The sequence below is a fragment of the Pavona decussata genome, unplaced genomic scaffold (genome assembly GCF_977016875.1).
Source record: "Pavona decussata unplaced genomic scaffold, jaPavDecu1.1 SCAFFOLD_50, whole genome shotgun sequence".
In the NCBI taxonomy this organism is placed as follows: domain Eukaryota; kingdom Metazoa; phylum Cnidaria; class Anthozoa; order Scleractinia; family Agariciidae; genus Pavona; species Pavona decussata.
The window spans coordinates 1,091,909-1,111,645 of record NW_028145472.1 but is presented as its reverse complement, the minus strand read 5'-3'; the positions used below and the strand labels follow the sequence as shown (position 1 = coordinate 1,111,645).

The following is a 19,737-nucleotide window of genomic DNA, read 5'->3' as shown; positions in this document are numbered from 1 at the left end:
TGCAGTAGACATTGCGTGTCTACAGGGTCACTGAGATACCCGTGTTTCTGTTGTTGACATTCGACAAAGATAAATGCATGCCCTACAGCCAATGTGGACTGTAGGTAGAAACTAAGTTATTATTTTGTTAAACGGAAATTGGTACAAAAGTTTTGAAGCGTGTATCCGTGCATGAGTGATATTTCACATGATTTCATACCAGTAATTACGTTAAAATATGGCGTGACGGTTGACATTGTTTTTCAGTCGCTTGCGAAGGTACAGTATCAAACAACACGTACAGAGAGTTTCTTTGACTGACCCACTTCTGGGTGATCATTATTTGGAAGGCCACTGAAGAAGGTGGGACTAGCTATTTGAAAAAGCATACCAGTAAACAAACTTGATTGAATTAAAAATATTCACTTTGACCGACCAACTTTCGCATCTCATTTGACAAGCTTAAGGATGTATCTTTTAAACGTGATTCAAGTGTCATCTGAACGTTTTATTTTTATCAAAACCACTCATATGCCAGTAAATAAAGGTCTTTTTTCTAGTTGTTGTAAATGGCAATTTCGCAGCACAAGTTGGTTTGTGGGCATTATATTGTAAGACATATCGACGTGACGCAGGCAACGCAACAGCGAGAATCAGTGTGGCTCTATTAATTTAAAGGTTAAGATTCGACAATTATTTGTTGAAATGTTGAAATCAGATTATTAAACGTTGTTTTGACTCCTTTTATATGGAGTGTTTCGGTCAAATAGTCTCTTAACGAAACCTTCCCAATCAGATTCCTTTGCAGAAAGATTTATTGGGAGATTTGCATTATGCAAATTTCCCACCAGAATTTGGCAAATATTTTCTTTTCCGATTACGCACTTTTTTTTCCAGACCTTTTCTACCACGTTATTAGACAAGTAAGAGAAACAGACAAATGCAATATGAGGTAAAATGACCATTTGAAGATAGCCTGAGTCAATGTTTTCACCGAGTCGCCACAACATGGCATTTTCTCAACAGTTGCGAATTATGCAAATTTGTTAACGAAGCCTTGCTAACTTTGGTTTTCGTCAGCGCGTGCATTGATTGCCCAGATTTTTTATTTCGTATTATTAAAGACGAAGACCCAAACTTCATCACAATGTTCTTTTCGAGTCGATACCTGACATACCAAGATGCATTTTAAACCTTCAAACTTACTCAATTTTCGCCTCATCGCGAAGTCCTCAAAATGTCGATTTTTCAAAGAGCCATAAAACCCTTCGAAGTTCTAAAAAAGTTTACATAGGTCCCATTGATAGAAAGTAGGTGAGTTATTCTGTTATTCAATCTCGACCTCGCTTTCTAGCGTTGCGTACTGTTTGAACACAAGCGTATTGAATTTGGCTAATTTTGAGTGAGATTTTTGCATAACTAATGAGGCAAAACCCGTTATTTCGTTTTCTCCAAAATTCTCGAAAACTAGAAATTTCCAGAACATTCAAATAATATTTTCGAAGATAGTTCCCCAAAAGTAAACTTCAGACAAATTATCAAGAGTTTCGATTTTTCAAGTATGGCCAGCGATTCTCGAAAGTTACAGTCAGGCACTCTTAATATCCCTCCTTTGGGACCCTGAAATTATCTTGCAGTGTACTTGCTTTTAGTGAACTTCATGTTTTCAAGACCACCCGGAACGTAAGCCAAGGGGTGACAGCTTTAGTTAAAACTGAGGAAAAACTTCAATGAGAATTTTTTCTCATTATTATTTATAAATCCAATAAGGCAGAGTGTAAAACTGAAACGGGGAAAATTGTTTTTGCCGTCCGTAAAATCCAATCGAAAAATTAAACAGTGGTTCTAGTCAGTAAAAAAGTGTTCTTTTCGTGAAAAAAATTCACGAGAGTTTTAAAAAAGCCACGTATCCGAGATTTTGCTTTTGTGGATTAACTACGTAAAATTACATATCCACGTTACGACGTTTTTTTTGTGGATTAATTGTGTGGGGGTGTTAAAGTGTATATGACAAAATTTTTTTTGTTTTAAATTTATTTTTTTAATTTTTGTGCCTAATCAAATCTTCAGGTTTTTCCCGACGAAAAAAAAACGACGTTCTCTTTTGTGGATTAATTGTGTAGGGGTGTTAAAGTGTATATGACAAAATGTTTTTTTTTTATTTATTTTTTTAATTTTTGTGCCTGATCAAATCTTCAGGTTTTTCCCCTTCAATCCTTAACAATTTTTCTTCGTTGCGTTGGAGACCTATAAAATTGTGAAATTTTACTTCCGGTCCTTGGAGGTTAATTTTTTATACGAGAACATAAACATTTGATCAAGCAAATAATAAAAAAAAACAATCCGGCATATACACTTTAAATGTCACATGGTAACCATCATTGAATTATAAAAATACACGAAAAAATTGGTCAGAACTTCTAAAGAAATTCACAGAACGCAGTGTATTATTTACTGCTACCTGTCTTTTATTTGCATATTTCCCGTTTACTCCTTACACCTTTGAAGCTTCAAAAATTAAACGCCTGTTTTGATTGTCAAAATTTACTTCCAGTTGGTTATCATTAGCTAGAATTCAGAATCTAATCCCTTTTTGAATTAAGCAATCATTCCGTTCGCAGTCGGAATCTACCAAGCACCTTAAAATTAAAAAAAAAAAAAAAAAAAACGAAAAATGAAAATTTCGTCTTTTTACGCCTGCGGGGGTGGTACTTCTTCCAAGTAGATCCGGGACACTGAGTTCCAGCCCGTTTGTGCATCAGCAGATCCAAAACCAGCACAATTACCGACCCAGAATCCCACACGCACAGTGCCCTTGTGGACTTTCTCACAGACTCCTTCGATTTGCCTCACTCGGTGTAAATCCTTTCTGCCGCTATTCCCAAGTACCATGTATACTATACCATCAATGGCTGCTGGAGCTGAGCACTCTGCGCCATTGAAGGTGAAATACCATCGCCTGCAGCAGTTATGGCAGCCATAGATGCGAAGATTTCCATTCCAAAAGACGCGCAGCCCTGTTTTGTCGGACATTTTCTTGAAAACACATTCCTGCAAAAATGAAAAAAACACGGCTTAAATGGAAGCCATCAGCTTTCATATAAAGATATTATTATCATGCAGTTTAAAACAGATAAATGCATCCGTGGGAAACAACGTAATAGGGCGGCCAGCGTAAATTACATTCCTTGAACTAGGTCAGACCGGATGTTAGTATTGTTAGTATACATAGAAACATTATTAACTACTTTTAGCCTTGGATTTGATATAAAGTTGAAAACTCAGCATATACCTTAATCAATCCAGAGTCCCTCTGATCCCCCAGATTCTTAAAAACGCACTGTTTCCAGTTACGCATAACAGACCCTAGAGCTCCTTTGGGGCCTGGGGGACCTTGAATTCCACGAGCACCTGTATCACCCTTGTTTCCACGTGAACCTGGTGGGCCAGACGATCCTTGTGGTCCCTTGGGGCCAGGAGGACCTTGGTTACCACGAGCACCTGATTTTCCTTTTTTTCCACTAGGACCCGGTGGTCCAGGGGGTCCTTGAGCACCTTTAAGGCCTGAAGAACCTCGTCTTCCACTAGGGCCTTCATCGCCCTTGTTTCCTCGAGGGCCCATAGGTCCTTCAGGTCCGTGATTGCCAGGTGATCCTGCGGCACCTGCTGGTCCCGCGGGTCCAGGGCTTCCTGGGATACCTGGAATTCCTGGTGCGCAGAAACATGTGCTGTGACCACAAGACCCATATGATGACGTCTGTTAAGGAGTGCCCTAAATGAATAAGTTAAAAATTCTCCTTCAGTCTACTTGCGCTAAGCTGTGGACATTGTTATGTACATATTTTGATTGGTTTCTTAATAGCGTTTTGAATGAGCTTTATTTTTTAAGTTTTTAATTGCATTTCAAATGTTGCTCACTGGAACAATTTCAAGTAGCTGATTATAATTGTTAAATGCAATTTGAAGTGACTTGTAACCAGTTACTCTTTTCTTGTTTAATCGTATTTTGTTTTGGTGGGCAGCAGGAAGGGAGCTGACTGTTGTGCGTTTGTACCTAGAGTCTGGTCATCAAACTCACCTTGTTGTCACGTGGTTTGCTGCTGCTGCTGTTGTCATTCGCAGAACAAAAGGTGATCAGCAGTAAGAACTGTACACACAGCATGATGGTCAGCGGTATATTCAGGCAGCGTTTCGACATCATTCAATCTGTGAACATTGGATTCTTGAACTCAGTTTGATTCACCACTGAAAAAGATAAGAAAGTAACTACAAATGATCAATGTACAAGAACTGCAAAGAGCCCAAAAGGAAAAATGATAAGGCTTTTGATATTGAGCTTCCTTGTTACAATAATTAAAGTAACTAACAGACAAACTAACCAACCGACCACATAACCGTTGCTAGTAAGTCGTCGATTTCTTATGTTATATCCGATAATAACTATTAAATATCATCCGTTGCCACTGAGTTTGATCATGAAGATATAAGGTGATTGAAGCGTTATTCCTCCTATTTATTGGTAATTTAAATTTTTTTTATCATACTCAAGTTAAATTTATTATGGGATGTTCTTCAATTTAGCGACCTAAACATTTTCATGAAAAACGACTAATTCATGTACTTGCTAAATTTAATTTAAAGAAGTTAAAAGAATTTTGCTAAAAAAATCTTCAAATTAATTGCACAAGAACTCAGTTCAATTCTGTCAAGAAATAATTGTAATTTACTAAAGAAACGTAAAGGGGAAATGTATAGTTCTATCTTGCTTGTGCGGCTTCAATCATCTGAAGGAAAACTGATTTACCTCTCACTATTGCAGAGGCTTTTATACTTTTTGTTTGTTGACTTGTGAGTGAAAATCTTGTTTAAGACACGTTTTGAAGGTGACAACATGTTGGGTGCCAAAATAAGCCGAGCACTCCTATTGGTTAAATCATTTTTGTTGTTTAGAGAGTAACACGTTTGAAGTTGATAACATGTTGGATGCCAAAATAAGCTGAGCACTCCTATTGGTTAAATCATTTTTGTTGTTCAGAGAATAACACGTTTGAAGTTGATAACATGTTGGATGCCAAAATTAGCCGAGCACTCCTATTGGTTAAATCATTTTTGTTGACTAGACAGAAACGCGTTTCAAAGCTCATAACATGTTGCATGCCAAATTAAGCCAAGCACTCCTATTGGTTAAATCATTTTTGTTGACTAGAAAGAAACGCGTTTCAAAGCTCATAACATGTTGCATGCCAAATTAAGCCAAGCACTCCTATTGGTTAAATCATTTTTGTATCTACCAACAGCCTTGACTCTTTTAAAATGTTTTGTTAGATAACTAACAAGTTGTAGCAAGTTTAGATGACTCAGCCGATGAAATCATGATGTGCCCGCTTTTGTTTTATCTGCCTTGTTTGATAACATGTGTAAAACTGTACAAACATCCATAATATTTATAGGCAATTGCACAAAATGGCTCATGTGGCAATAAGTTTCGGGTTTGTTTTCAATTAAAATGCTGCGTACTGAAATCTGTTTCTAGTTAAGTGAGCTGTGAAACAGAATAATGCACTCTTTTGAGTGTAAAGTCGCGTACCAAAGTCTTTACACGGCTCTCAATAAATATAATTTAAATTCACTTCTTTCACTCAGCTGTTGGGAAATAAACGTTGAGTATGTTTGACACGTCAGATCCAGGTTATTCAAAATCCTAGTTTTGCTGTTCTTATTACTTTCACGATTCAATCTTATTTGATCTGTGAATGAATCTATATAAGAAGTCTGTACAATTATTAACAGAAAGCGAAATCAGCAACTAAATTTCCGTATTCCTGTTGCATGTGTAATGCTCAAGGATGGATTAAATTTACACGTGAAAGTACTCTTTTTTTATCAGAATTATCATGATTGTTTCACAGCAGTGAAGTTTCTGAATAAAACTTGCTTAAACTTATTTGCGGTGTAACCTAAAAATTACAATTTTGTAACAGACTTGTTGCTTTTCGCTGATTTTGTTTAACCGAGTGCTGTTAAATTCTGAAAATACTTGAGTAATTTGTAACATGTTTGTTCAGCTTGTTTAAAAGCCATTTTTACTGCATCGAGATCCGCGAATAACGTGAATAAGGTCAAACTAAATACCGTTTCGTGTCTGAAAAAGTGCCCTAAATTAACCGATTGCGAAGAAAAGTTTGTCCTCTCTCGATCAGAGCTGAAATTATAGTTTTAAGCAAATATGGTAACCTATCTCGATACATTGTCCAAAATCAAATGGAGCATTAAACGTCATAAAAACTAGAAGACGCATTTCGTTATTTGGTTTCTAAAAGTCACGAAACAGGAGAGAGAAAAACTATTATCTTTACTGTTAAAGGCGCAAACACTAAATTCATCGTGTAAGCGCTACTTAAATTGCATTCTAGTAAACTTCAAAATAGTCTACCTTTGAAGTAATTCAGCACTGATCCGGGTTGTCTGGATAAGAACAAGAAATCTAAATTAGAGGAAAAGAAAAAGAATTAGAATTTACAACAAAACGGGCAACGAAATCCTTCACAAATAACATTCAGCAAAACTGCAGAGAACTTACAGTGTCGGATTTGTCAGTCCTTCCTTGTCACTTTTGAGAAGGTTTTAGTTGACGAAGCTTAATTTTGTTTTGTGTAATTAGAATCTCGCAAGAACAAGTTCTTCCAAACCTTTGTTTTAAATATTAATTTTAAAACACTAACCCCCCCCCCCCCCCTCACAGTATGTTTGGTCCTGGGACGGCATCTTCTGTGATGCTTTGCTTTGATGTATTTCCCGAATTGGCGTGACTCACTGTATTTTGTTAGAAAAAAAAAAAGGCCAACTAGTTTAAAGCTTCTTATATAAAATACCTTTGGATTGAGATTAGAGTAATCGGTGAGATATCCTTGTTTCCCTTCCTCCAGAATCTGAACTTAGATAGGTGATTTGTATTAGTTCTTCTCCACCCTCCCTCCCTGAGCCTAACCATATATCCTTCCTAACAACGGTCGATCTTTCCACTACACAAAAATACAAAATTGCAATACTCTCACTGTCAAAAGGCTTTCCTTACCCTGATCACTTTACATTACGGTTTTCACCTGAGTTGTCTATTTACTCAAAAAGTGGAACAGTTTAGCTCCATTTTGCAATAATTTTGTTCTGTCTCCAGATACTCAGTTTTTCTTGACCAATAAACAGTCCAATTTCCGAGTAATGGGTAATCGAGGTCGTGTTATGGCTGGTGTTGGCTTCGGTGTGTTGAAATATGTTTGAATTTTTCTATCGACGTTTCCCTCTGTTTAATAAAACGATTGAACACATTGCTGTGAATAATATTCAGCTGTGTAAATCGGTAAGAGAAACGGACACATCATCAGAATTTTCAAACTAATTTAAGGTTAAGGCGATTGGTGAGAAAGAAAATAACTGAAGATTGGTTGATGCCTCATTACAAACAACTGCCCACTCTGACAAATTTCCTATTTATTTCAAATAACAGACCATTTTAAGAATAACTGTACATTAAGAACCCTGTTCTTAGTTTCGACCTTCTGAAAAAAAGCGTCTTTGTATTGCTAATTTTGAAACGCGAACATGGCTAATTGAATTTCTTTCAAACCAAACATGTAGCAATGTTTTCGAGCTGATAAAATAATAAGCAAAAAGCTAATTGTGACGCTTCAAAAGAGTGTTTACTAAATTTGGAAATGCTAGCATGGGTAACCATTTCACTGTATATCGTACATTAATTTGTCTTTTTGAGATCGAATATTTAAAGAAAAAAAGTGCAGCAATGTCAAAATGCTTGGTTTCAAGCAGCTGAAATGATTTAACAAAAAGCTAATGGACTAATGTGACGTTTCAACTAATTTGAAAAAGCTAGTGTGGCCAGCAATTTTCTATCGTACATTGATTCGTCTTACTGAGATCGAATTTCATTTTAAATTGAGCATGTAGCCATGTAAATCTTCGTGCCTTGTGAAATTACCAAGACGGGCCATTTTAACGCAAAACGCCACTAGTGATGTTGATTAAAATTTCTGTATACAATGGTTGACTGTTAAACTGTCGCCACTGTGTAATTTTTCAAAAAAAGGTCTAAGGTACTAACTTTTTTTGTAAAGCTCTAAAGAAATCACACAGAGATTAAAGAGAGTGAGGCTCGTTTATTTTGTCGCAAGCCATTGAAACGTGCATATCAATTATTCTAATGTGGCTGATTGAAGTAATACACAAGTAAACCAAAACCGACCTAAAAGATGGTAAGATCTACTAACACAGATTATATTTTATGTGAATAAAAAAGTCCACAAACAATTAAGCTTTAGATTCAAGGTTTGGGTCTGCAATTAATTTGATCCTACCAACTGTTTAATGCATCTTAGTGAATACATATAATATAATTTACCTTTGAGTACCTTAGCGGCTGCATGGCTCAACGGAAAATAGCATAACTCTAAAAGGAAATAAATTAAAGAAGTTGTTAGACATGATATAATAACAGGCAAATAATCCAAAATCTGAACCAGGGCACCCTGAAATGATTCGTTTCGTTGTAACTTCATCGCTTCAGATATTTCGATTTGAATTGTGTCGTGAAACATGGCCAAGAATTTTCCAAACATGGGAATTTGAAGACAAACGCCACGTACGATTAATTTTCGAAATTAAATATTCAGTAAATATTCAGCCTGAAGCACCCGAGTAAATCAAAGTAAAATAATCATTAAGGCTCCCAAATAATATGGAAATACAGAGAAAACATGTCAAGTCTTCTGCTTAAATCATCTTGTTTGGTGACCAATGAAGAAATAATATACAAATTCACGCTGTCATATTCTTCAAGCAATTGTCAAATTGGTGAGTTTATAAAGCTGAAGTAATGATCAATTTTCTGTTTTGGTTTCTTTGCCGATATAATGAGGCTCTCGTTAGATCACGCGTCCGTTCTTAAGAGAACAACTACTTAAAAATTCTCCCTGTCAAGTGTCATTCTAACGAGAAATATTATTCGCTAAGACCCTGGCTAGAATGATTTGTATACGGTCGCTAAAATGTCCAATGGAATGACTTCTTTTATTTTTGGCTTGCCTAAATTTAGATGTAACTCTGAGCGAATAGCGAAGAAATATCAAAGCTTCAGGAAATTAAAAACATCTGTAGTCAAACCATGTCAGTTGAACCTGTACTGTGTTCCTCAAATTATTTCAATAAATTAAGCAAATTAAATTCCACAAGAAATGTTTTACCTGTCTGAAGCAGTCATAATAGAAATCTTTGCTGTATTCTATTTTTTTTTCTCTTTTTTCGTTGCCAATCTCTTTGTCAATGTAAGTAATCTCGTATTATCAATCTGGTCAATTTTTTGCTTGTGGATATGCTGAAGAGTTAGTTTTACAGGTCAGCGGATGTTCACAGAACGAGTCGTTTGTTTACTTTAGTTATAAAGTGCACGTGAAATGAATTTTTGTTTTTGTATTACTTGGTGATTTATTGTGTTTTAAGGTTACTCCAAACCTTCGCGGGTGCCTTTCTGAAAAAAAAATTCGTACGAGCGCTGTTTCTTAGCAAACCACCGCAATCTATATATCGATAGAAAGGTTATTAAATTCAAAATTCGATAGAATAATAAGCTTTTTTGGTTATTCCTCTGCTAAGGCTAAGGAAGCCGGTATACAGTAAACCGACAGAACGCCATTCGGTCGAATTAATCGGGTACCAAACGTGATCTCTGACAAAATGTATCCGCACAGTGTCAATCACAAAACGTCAATCCCTCAGTGTGTGAGCATTTCCCTGTATTCCTATTCGTTTTCTTTTAATAGATCTGTCAAGTTCCAGTAAAAAAAGAATTAGCAAACGTGTTGCGTTCGGAGGCAGCAAGAAGGAAAGTATTTGTTTAAAACAAAAATGCGAACACATTTTGTTCAGTTGTTCAGTTAACTTTCGGGCCAAATTTTACGGAATTCCGTCAATTCTACATACCCTGTTTATTCATTATTTATTCAAATCGTTTTGCGAGTTTCCGCCTTCTAAAGATTAAGAAACGTTTGTTTTAAATTTTAATTCCCTAACAATAGTTGTCCTCACACTTTGTTTAATCGTTGATTCGTCCGACAAGAGGGAATTTTCATTGTTGTTTTGCTACGCTGTGTTCTCTGAATTGGCGTGATTCATAGTTCCTTTTTTGATTAAAAAAAAAAAAAAAAGGCCTTCATTGGTATATTTAACACGTTACAGGCAAGTGCTTACGCCACCCCTTCTCCTCTCCCCCCACCCCTTAGGAGGTTTTCTCAAAGCCAAACTGTATATCCTTCCTAACAACCCTCGATTTTTCCACTACACAAAAATTCAGGTAGTTCGAAGAAATTAGCGGCCACGCTACTCTGTAAATTCGAGAATAAATAAAGTGTATGAAGGTATGTACACTATGTAGAAATACAAGTGACTGAGCTTGCAATACTCTCTCTATCAAATTAAAAGCCTTCCCTTACATCGGTCGCTTTACCTTACGAGTAGCACATCAGTTGTATAGTTTTCTCTGGAAGTGGAAAAGTTTAGCTCCATTTTATTTCTTTGTACTTAAGATCACGGCTTTTGCATTACGTTTTTTTCTGGCTCCAGGTAATCAGTTTTTCTTGACTAATAAACAGTCCAATTATCGTGTATTGCGTAATTGAGGTCGTGTTGTGGCTGGTGCTGACTTCGGTGTGTTGACATATGTTTGAATTTTTCTATCAACGTTTACCTCTGTCTAATTAAACGATTAAACACATTGGTGTGAATAATATTCAGCTATGTCAATCGGTAACGAAAGCGACTAAGGGTTTTTCGAACACATTGTCAGAATTTTCAAACTAATTTAAGGTTAAAGCGATTGGTGACAAAGAACATAGATGAAGATTGTTTGACGCCTCATTACAAACGACTGCTCACTCTGAATTTCCTGTTTATTTGGCCACTTTAAGAATAACTGTGCATATTAAGAACCCTGTGTTTGGTTACGACATTCTAGAATAGTTTACCAAAAGCTAATTGTGATGCTTAAAAGCGTGTTTGTATTACTGATTTTGAAACGCGAGCATGGCTTACCTTTTATTTCGGACATTGTTTGAGAAAGAATTCCTTTCACTAAATTTGGAAATGCTAGCATACCTAACACATATACAGTACTGATTCGTCTTATTGAGATCACATTTCTTTCTAAATTAAACATGTAGCGATGCAAAAATGTTTGGTTTCGAGCTGATAACATAATTAACAAAAAGCTAATTGTGACGCTTCAAAAGAGTGTTTACCAATTTTGAAACGCCAACATGGCTAACATTTTCACCGTATATCATACATTAATTCGTCTTTTTGAGATGGAATATTTATTTTAATTTTTTTGTTTTTCAATTTTAAAAACATGTAAAGATGTAAAAATGTTTGGTTTCGAGCAGTTAATATAATTTAACAACAAGCTTGTTGACTAATGTGACACTTCAAAAGAGTGTTTACTAATTTGGAAATGCTATTATGGCTAACAGTTTTCTATCGTACATCAATTCTTCTTACTGAGATCGAATTTCCTTTTAAATTAAGCATTTAGCGATGTAAAACTTGGTGCCTTGTAAAATTACCAAGACGGGCCATTTTAAAGCCAAACTCCACTACTGATATTAATCAAAATTCCCGTATACGCTATACAGTGGTTGACTGTTAAACTGCCGTCGCTATGGAATTTTCAAAAGAGGTCTAAGGTAGCCATATTTATTCGTACTGCTTCAAAGGAATCATAAAGATTAAAGAAAGTGAGGTTCGATTGTTTTGTCACAAGCCATTGAAAAGTACATATGAATGATTCTATTGTACAAGTAAACTAAAACTGACCTCAATGATGATGAGATCTACTAACACAGATTATATTTTATGCTATTAAAAAAGTCCACAAATAATTAAGCTTTTGCTCAGCCTTGTACCGCAGTTAATTTTAACCCGCGACCGGATAAACTCTTAAATGCATCTTAGTGAATACATGTTTAAAATAATTTACCTTTGAGTACTATAGCGGCGGCATGGCTTGGCGGAGAGAGAGCATAAATCTAAAAGGAAATAAATTAAAGAAGTTGTTAGACACGATATAATAACAGGCAAATAATCCAAAATCTGAACCAGGGCACCCTGAAATGATTCGTTTCGTTGGAATATTATCGCTGAGATATTTCAATTTGAATTTTGGTGAGAAACTTGGGCTTGAGTTTTCCAAACATGGGAAAATTGAAGACAAACGCCACGTGCAAGTGATTTTCAAAATTGAATATTCAGTAAATTATCAGCCTGAAGCATCCGAGCAAATCAAAGTAAAATATTCCTGAAAGCTCCCAAATGATATGGAAATACAGAGAAAACATGTCCAATCTTCTGCTTAAATACTCTTGTTTGGTTCCAGCGAAGAAAAAAATATACAAACTCACGCTGTCATATTCTTCAAGCAATTGTCTTATTGGTGAGTTAATGCAGCTGAAGTAATAGACAGTTTTATGTTTTGTTTTCTTCGCATATAGTGAGGCTCTCGTTAGATCACGTTCTTGAGAGAACAAATGTTTAAAAATTCTCCCTGACAAGAGTCATTCTAACGAGAAATATTATTGGCTAAAACCTTGGCTAGAAAGATTTATGTATGGTTACTAAAATGTCCAATGGAATGACTTCTTTTATGTTTGGGTGGCCTAAATTTAAATGTGATTTCGAGAAACCCGAAGCGAGTTTATAGCTAAAGAAATGTTAAAGCTTTAGCAAATCAAAACCATTTCGGTCTGGATTGTAAGTACGGTGAATTGCTTCGTCGACAAATTGTCAATTGAACCTGTACTGTGTTCCTCAAATCATTTCAATACGATCAGTATAGCAAATTAAATTCCACTTGAAATGTTTTACCTGTCAGTAGCAGTCATAACAAAAGCAGTGTAGCCTTTGTTCCTATTGTGATAGGTAGGTGAAAGCTTCGCTGTATTCTATTACTTTTTTTCTGATCTTTTGTTGTCAATCTCAACATCCAAGTCACCAACAATATAAGCTATCTCGTATAATCAGTCGGGTAGATAGATAGTTTTTTTAAAATCACCTCGCAGCCTTAAGGCTGAATTACCTAAATTCTATCTCGTGGATACGGAGGAGTCAGCTTGACACGTCAGCGAATGTTCACAGAGCGAGTCATTTGTCTGTTTGAGTGATTTCATGTTGCCTTAAAGTGCACATGAAACATATAAAATCCGATTGAAAACTTAAACAGTGGCTTTAGTGTAGTAAAAAGCCAAGTAACTGAGATTTTGGTTTTGTGGATTAAGTACGTCAAAGTTACGGTGTTTCCTTTTGTGGATTAATTGTGTGGGGAGGTTAAAGTGTATTTTTTTTAAAAAGACTTTATTTACTAGGAAGTTAAAGTGTATATGAGAATTTTTTTTGCCTCCTCAAATCTTTATGTTGTTTTCTTATGAAAATAAAACATATAAAATTGTGAAATTTTACTTGCTTGCTTTCACTCGACTAGAGAAACCGCTGTATTGGCATCACCGCACCACTATCCCCAGTCTCCAGTCTTTCGCGGTATTCTACCCAGAAGGAAGTGACTTAACAATGATTTTGTTTTTTCATTTTCATTCTAGAACAATATTAACATTTGATCAAGCAAATAAAAAAAAATCTGCCATATGTACCTTAAATGTGACATGGTAACCACAAAAACAAAGCCGGAAAACATTGAGTAAAAACCAGTAACATTTAACTGTGTTTGCAAGAACCACAACAAACAACAAAATAAAAATACCGGATCCTGTAGTAAAGGATGTAATCAGCAAAACATTGTAGAAAAAAACGTCTAAAAAAAGAGTAACGCTGATTTCATGGTCAAAAAAGTATACTTTTCTAATATTTCGAAAGGCACGGCCTTTCTTCTTCAAGGTATATTTAAGAAAAAAATTAGTAAGAACTTATAAACTTCAACTCTGTAGCAAAGAATTAGCACCGTAAGAAATTCACACAACGCAGTGTATTATTTATTGTTACCTGCCTTTTATTGCGTATATCTCGTGATACATTGCTGTCGAATAAAATGGCCGTCATTCCCTACACCTTTGAAGCTTCAAAAATTAAACGCCTGTTTTGATTGTCAAAAGTTACTTCAAGCTGGTTATCATAAGCTATAATTCAGATTCTAACCCTTTTTGAGTAAAGCCATCATTCAGTTCGCAGTTGGAATCTACCAAGCACCTTAAATTTAAAAAAAACGGAAAATGAAAATTTGCTCTTTTTAAGCCTGTGGGAGTGGTACTTCTTCCACGTAGATCCGGGACACTGACTTCCAGCCTGTGTATGCATCTGCCGATCCATAACCAGCACAATTACCGACCCAGAATCCCACACGCACAGTGCCCTTGCGGACTTTCTCACAGACTCCTTCGATTTGCCTCACTCGGTGTAAATCCTTTCTGCCATTATTTCCATAATTCATGTATACTACACCATTAATGGCTGCTGGAGCTGAACACTCTGCACCATTGAAGGTGAAATACCATCGCCTGCAGCACGCATGGCAGTTGTAGATGCGAAGAGTTCCACTCCAGAAGACACGCAGCCCTGTTTTGGCAGATATCTTCTTGAAAAGACATTCCTGCAAAAACGAGGGAAAAAAATCAATCAACAACAGCACTGAAATGGAAACCATGAGCTTTCATATAAAGATATTATAGTCGTGCAGTTTAATCGTATAAATGCATCTGTGCGAAACAACGTCATAAGGCGGCCAGCGTAAGTTATACCTTGAACTAGGTTAGACTGGATGTTAGTATTCTTAGTATTCATAGAAACGTAATAACGTTGCCTTTAGCTTTGGATTTAATATAAAGTTCAAAATTCAGCTTTTACCTTAATCAATCCAGAGTCCCTTCCATCATCCAGCTTCTTAAAAACGCACTGTTTCCAGTTACGCACAACAGACCCTAGAGCTCCTTTGGGCCCTGGGGGACCTTGAATTCCACCAGCACCTGTATCACCCTTGTTTCCACGTGAACCTGGTGGGCCAGAGGATCCTTGTTGTCCCTTGGGGCCAGGGGGACCTTGGTTACCACGGGTACCTGCTTTGCCTTTTTTTCCAGTAGGACCCGGTGGTCCAGGGGGTCCTTGAGCACCTTTGAGGCCTGAAGTACCTCGTCTTCCACTAGGGCCTTCATCGCCCTTGTTTCCTCGAGGGCCCATAGGTCCTTCAGGTCCGTGATTGCCGGGTGATCCCGCAGCACCTGCTGGTCCCGCGGATCCAGGGCTTCCTGGGATACCTGGAATTCCTGGTGCGCAGAGACATGTGCTGTGACCACAAGACCCATATGATGACGTCTGTTGAGGAGTGCCCTAAATGAATAAGTTAAAAATTCTCTTTTATGCTACTTGTGTTGAGTTGTGAACATTGTTATGTACATATTTTGATTGGTTTCTTAATTGCGTTTTCAATGAGTTTTATTTTTTTACTTTTTAATTGTATTTTAAATGATGATTACTGCAACAATTTCAAGTAACTGATTTTAATTGTTAAATGCAATTTGAAGTGACCTGTAACCAGTCACTCTTTTCTTTTGGAATCCTATTTTGTTTGGTGGGCAGCAGGAAGGGAGTTGACTGTTGTGAGTTTGTGCTTAAATTCTGTTCATCAAACTCACCTTGTTGTCACGTGGTTTGCTGCTGCTGCTGTTGTCATTGGCAGAACACAAGGTCATCAGCAGTAAGAACAGTACACACAGCATGGTGGTCAGCGGTATATTCAGGTAGCGGTTCGACATCATTCAATCTGTGAACATTGGATTCTCGAACTCAGTTTTATTCACCACTGAAAAAGATAAGAAAATAACTACAAATTATCGAAGTGCAAGGACTGCAAGGAGCTCAAAGGGAAAATGATGAGGCTTTTGATATTGAGCTTCTTTGTTATAAAAATTAAGGTAACTAACAGACAAACAAACCAACCGACCACATAACCGTTGGTGGTAAGTCGTCGATTTCTTATGCTATATCAGATAATAACTATTAAATATCAGCCGTTGCCACTGAGTTTGATCATGAAGATATAAAGTGATTGAAGTGTTATTCCTCCTATTTTTTGGTAATTTAATTTCTGTTATCGTACTTAAGTTAAAATCATTACGGGATGTTATTCAATTTAGAGACCTAAGCATTTTCATGAAAAACGACTAATTCAAGTACTTGCTAAATTTAAATTTAAAGAAGTTAAAAGCATTTTTGTAAAAAATCTTCCAATTAATTGCACAAGAACTCACTTCAATTCCGTCAAGAAAAATTAGTAATTTTCTATAGAAACGTAAGGCGGAAAATCTATAGTTTTATCACCTACCAATCTTAGTTGTGCGGCTTCAACCATATGAAGGAAAACTGATTCACCTCTCACTATTACAGAAGCTTTTATCCTTTTTGTTTGTTGTCTGACTTGTAAGAAAAAATCTTGTTTCAGACACGTTTTAAAGCTGACAACATGTTGGGTGCCAAAATAAGCCAAGCTCTCCTATTGGGTAAATCATTTCTGTTGACTAGAAAGTAACACGTTTTAAAGCTCATAACGTGTTGGATGCCAAAATACGCCAAGCTCTCTTATTCGTTAATTAATTTTTTGTTGATTTGAAAGTAACACGTTTTGAAGTTGATAATATGTTGGATGCCAAACTAAGCCAAGCTCTCCTATTGGTTAAATAATTGTTGTTGACTTGAAAGTAAATAATAGTCCTAGACACGTTTTAAAGCTCATAACATGTTGGTTTCCAGAATAAGCCAAGTACTCCTATTGGTTAAATAATTTCTGTTGTTTAATATTGTACAAACATTCATATTGTTTGATAGACAATTGAACAAAATGCCTCATGCGGCAATAAGTTTCGGATTTGTTTTTGATTAAAATGTTGCATACTGAAATCCGTTAACCTGTTTCCAGTTAAGTGAGCCGTAGAACAAAATAATGCCTTTGTGATTTTGCTTTTTTGTTTTTGTTTTCTTTTTGTTTTGTTTTTTTTTGTTTTTTCTTGGTTTGAAAGTAAAGTCGCATGCTATAGTCTTTACACGACTCTCACTAGATATCATTTCAATTCACTTCTTTTACTCGGCTATTTGAGAAAATAGACGTTGAGTTTGTTGGACACGTCAGATCCAGATTATTTATAATCCTTCTTGTGTACCTCTTATTGCTTTCACGATTCAATCTTATTTAATCTGTGAATGGATTTTTTGAAGTCTATATAATTATTAACAAATGACGAAATCAACAACTAAAGTTACGTATTCATGTTGCAAGTTCAAAGCACAAGGATGGATCAGATTTACAAGAGTAAAATAACTTTTTTGTTATCATAACCAGTATTATCATGATTGTTTCACAGAAGTGCTATTAAATTCGACTAGCATACTGAACGCATTAGTAACATGTTTCTTCAGTTTGGTTGACAGCCATTTTTACTGCACCGAGATCGGCAAATGACGCGAATAAGACAGAAAGACCAAACTACAGGACGTTTCGTGTCTAAAAAACTGCCATAAATTAACCGATCGCGAACAGAAGTTTGTCTTCTATCGATCAGAGCTGAAAGGATAATTTTAAGCAAATATGGTAACCTCTCTCGATACATTTTCCAACATCAAATGGAGCACCGCACATGAAAACTAGAGCACGCATTGGGTTTTTTTTATTTCTGAAACTCAGGAAACAGGAGAAAGAAACACCAATTTATTTTACTGTTTAAGGCGTAAAAGCTAGTTCAGCGTGAAAGCGCTGCTTAAAATGCATGCTAGTAAACATCAAAATCGTCTACCTTTGAAGTAATTCAGCACTGATCCGGGTTGTCTGGACAAGAACAAGAAATCTGAAATAGAGGAATAGGAAAAGAATTTGATTTTACATCAAAAAGAGCAAAGAAATCCTTCACAAATAACAATTAACAAAACTGCCGAGAATTTACAATGTCGGATTCGTCGGTCCTCCCTTGTCACTTTTGGAAAGGTTTTAGTTGATAAAGCTCTATTTTGTTTTGTTTAATTAGGTTCTCGTCAAAACAAGTTCTTCCAAACCTTTGTTTTTAATTTTAACCTCAAAACTCTATTCCCACCCCCCACAGTTTGTTTGGTCCTGATTCGTTCAATAGGACGGCATCTTTTGTGATGCTTTGCCACGATATACTTCCCAAATTGGCGTGACTCACTGTTTCATTTTTAGAAAAGAAAAAAAAAAGGCCAAATAGATTTTAAAAGCTCAAATAAAATATTTGTGGATTGAGATTAAAGTAATCGGTGAGATATCCTTGTTTCCCTCCGTCCGGAATCTGAACTGTATCAGGGCTTCTCTACCCTCGCCCCCTGGGGAGGTTTTCTCACAGCCTAACCATATATCCTTCCTAAAAACGGTCCATCTTTCCAAAGTTGCAATACTCTCACTGTCAAAAGGCTTCCCTTACCCTTATCACTTTACCGTACGGTTTTCACATCAGTTGTATATTTTCTCAAAAAGTGGAACAGTTTAGCTCCATTTCGCAATAGTTGTTTTCTGTCTCCAGGTACGCAGTTTTTCTTGACTAATAAACAGTCCAATTTCCGAGTATTAATGGGTAATTAAGGTTATGTTGTGGCTGGTGTTGGCTTCGGTGTGTTGACATATGTTTGAATTTTTCTATCGATTGAACACATTGCTGTGAATAATATTCAGCTGTGTCAATCTGTATGGGAAACGACTAAGGGTTTATCGACCACATCATCAGAATTTTCAAACTAATTTAAGGTTACAGCGACTGATGACAAAGAACATAGATGAAGATTGCTTGAAGCCTCATTGCAAACGACTGCTAACTCTGAATTTCCTGTTTATTTGCTCAGTTTAAAAATAACTGTGTAAATTAAGAACCCTTTGCTTGGTTTCGACCTGCTAAAAGACTGTTTACAAAAGCTAATTGTCATGCATAGAAAGCGTGTTTGTATTTACTAATTTTGAAACGCGAGCATGGCTAACTTTTATTTTGTAGATTGTTTTATCTTACTTGGATAGAATTTCTTTTAAATCAAGCATGTAGCGATGTAAAAATGCTTGTTTTCGAGCTAATTTACAAAAAGCTAATTGTGACCCTAGCTTCAAAAGAGTGTTCACTAAATTTGAAACGCCAACATGGCTAACAGTTTCACTGTTTATCGTTTACTGATTCGTCTTTTTGAGATCGAATTTCTTTTTAAATTAAACATGAGCCATGTAAAAATGTTTGGTTTCGAGCTGATAAAATTGTTCGCTGTATAAGCAGTGAAAGTACTAGCGTGGCTATCAGTTTCAGTTTTACATTGATTCGTCTTACTTGGTACGAGTTTCTTTTTAAATTAAACATGTAGCGATTTAAAACTTAGTTCCTTGTGAAATTACCTAGACGGGTCGTTTTAACGTAAAAGCTCCACCTAAAACCAAAACTGACCTACAAGATAATGGATTTATACTAACACCGATTTTGTTTTATGCAAGTAAAATAGTCCATAAAGAATAAAGCTTAAACTTAGCCTTATGCTGTAATTAATTTTAACACCAGAGAAACTCTAAAATATGTCTTAGTGAATACATGTTTAAAATAATTTACCTTTCAGTGACCTTTGCAGTACTTTCTCGACTGCATGGCTCGGCGGAACGAAAGCGTAAATCTAAAAAGAAAAAAAATTAAAGAAGTTGTTAGAAACGGTATACTAACAGGCAAAAAA

At 36.0% G+C, this 19,737-nt stretch overlaps 2 protein-coding genes across 4 annotated transcripts in view; both read right to left on the bottom strand.

Moving 5' to 3' along the window:
• Positions 1 to 2,424: 2,424 nt before the first annotated feature.
• The window catches only part of LOC146481435 (uncharacterized), a 54,006-nt gene continuing 36,693 nt past the window's right edge, over positions 2,425 to 19,737 (bottom strand). The window contains exons 2-5 of the mRNA XM_085108536.1: positions 6,413 to 6,463; positions 4,058 to 4,224; positions 3,272 to 3,736; positions 2,425 to 3,030 (exon numbers count right to left, since the gene is read on the bottom strand). Of these exons, the coding sequence (XP_084964662.1) occupies positions 2,671 to 3,030; positions 3,272 to 3,736; positions 4,058 to 4,180 (948 nt within the window). The 5' untranslated portion in view covers positions 4,181 to 4,224; positions 6,413 to 6,463 and the 3' untranslated portion in view covers positions 2,425 to 2,670. The remainder of the gene's footprint in view (positions 3,031 to 3,271; positions 3,737 to 4,057; positions 4,225 to 6,412; positions 6,464 to 19,737) is intronic.
• Positions 14,024 to 19,737, bottom strand: part of LOC146481431 (uncharacterized) — a 58,782-nt gene continuing 53,068 nt past the window's right edge. Inside the window, exons 1-5 of one of the 3 annotated variants that reach the window (XM_085108518.1) lie at positions 19,620 to 19,695; positions 17,826 to 17,876; positions 15,675 to 15,841; positions 14,890 to 15,369; positions 14,024 to 14,635 (exon numbers count right to left, since the gene is read on the bottom strand). In XM_085108518.1, the coding sequence (XP_084964644.1) occupies positions 14,276 to 14,635; positions 14,890 to 15,369; positions 15,675 to 15,797 (963 nt within the window). In that variant the 5' untranslated portion in view covers positions 15,798 to 15,841; positions 17,826 to 17,876; positions 19,620 to 19,695 and the 3' untranslated portion in view covers positions 14,024 to 14,275. Of the gene's footprint in view, positions 14,636 to 14,889; positions 15,370 to 15,674; positions 15,842 to 17,825; positions 17,877 to 19,619; positions 19,696 to 19,737 lie in introns of those variants that run through there. The other 2 variants (XM_085108519.1, XM_085108520.1) reach the window with 2 other exon arrangements.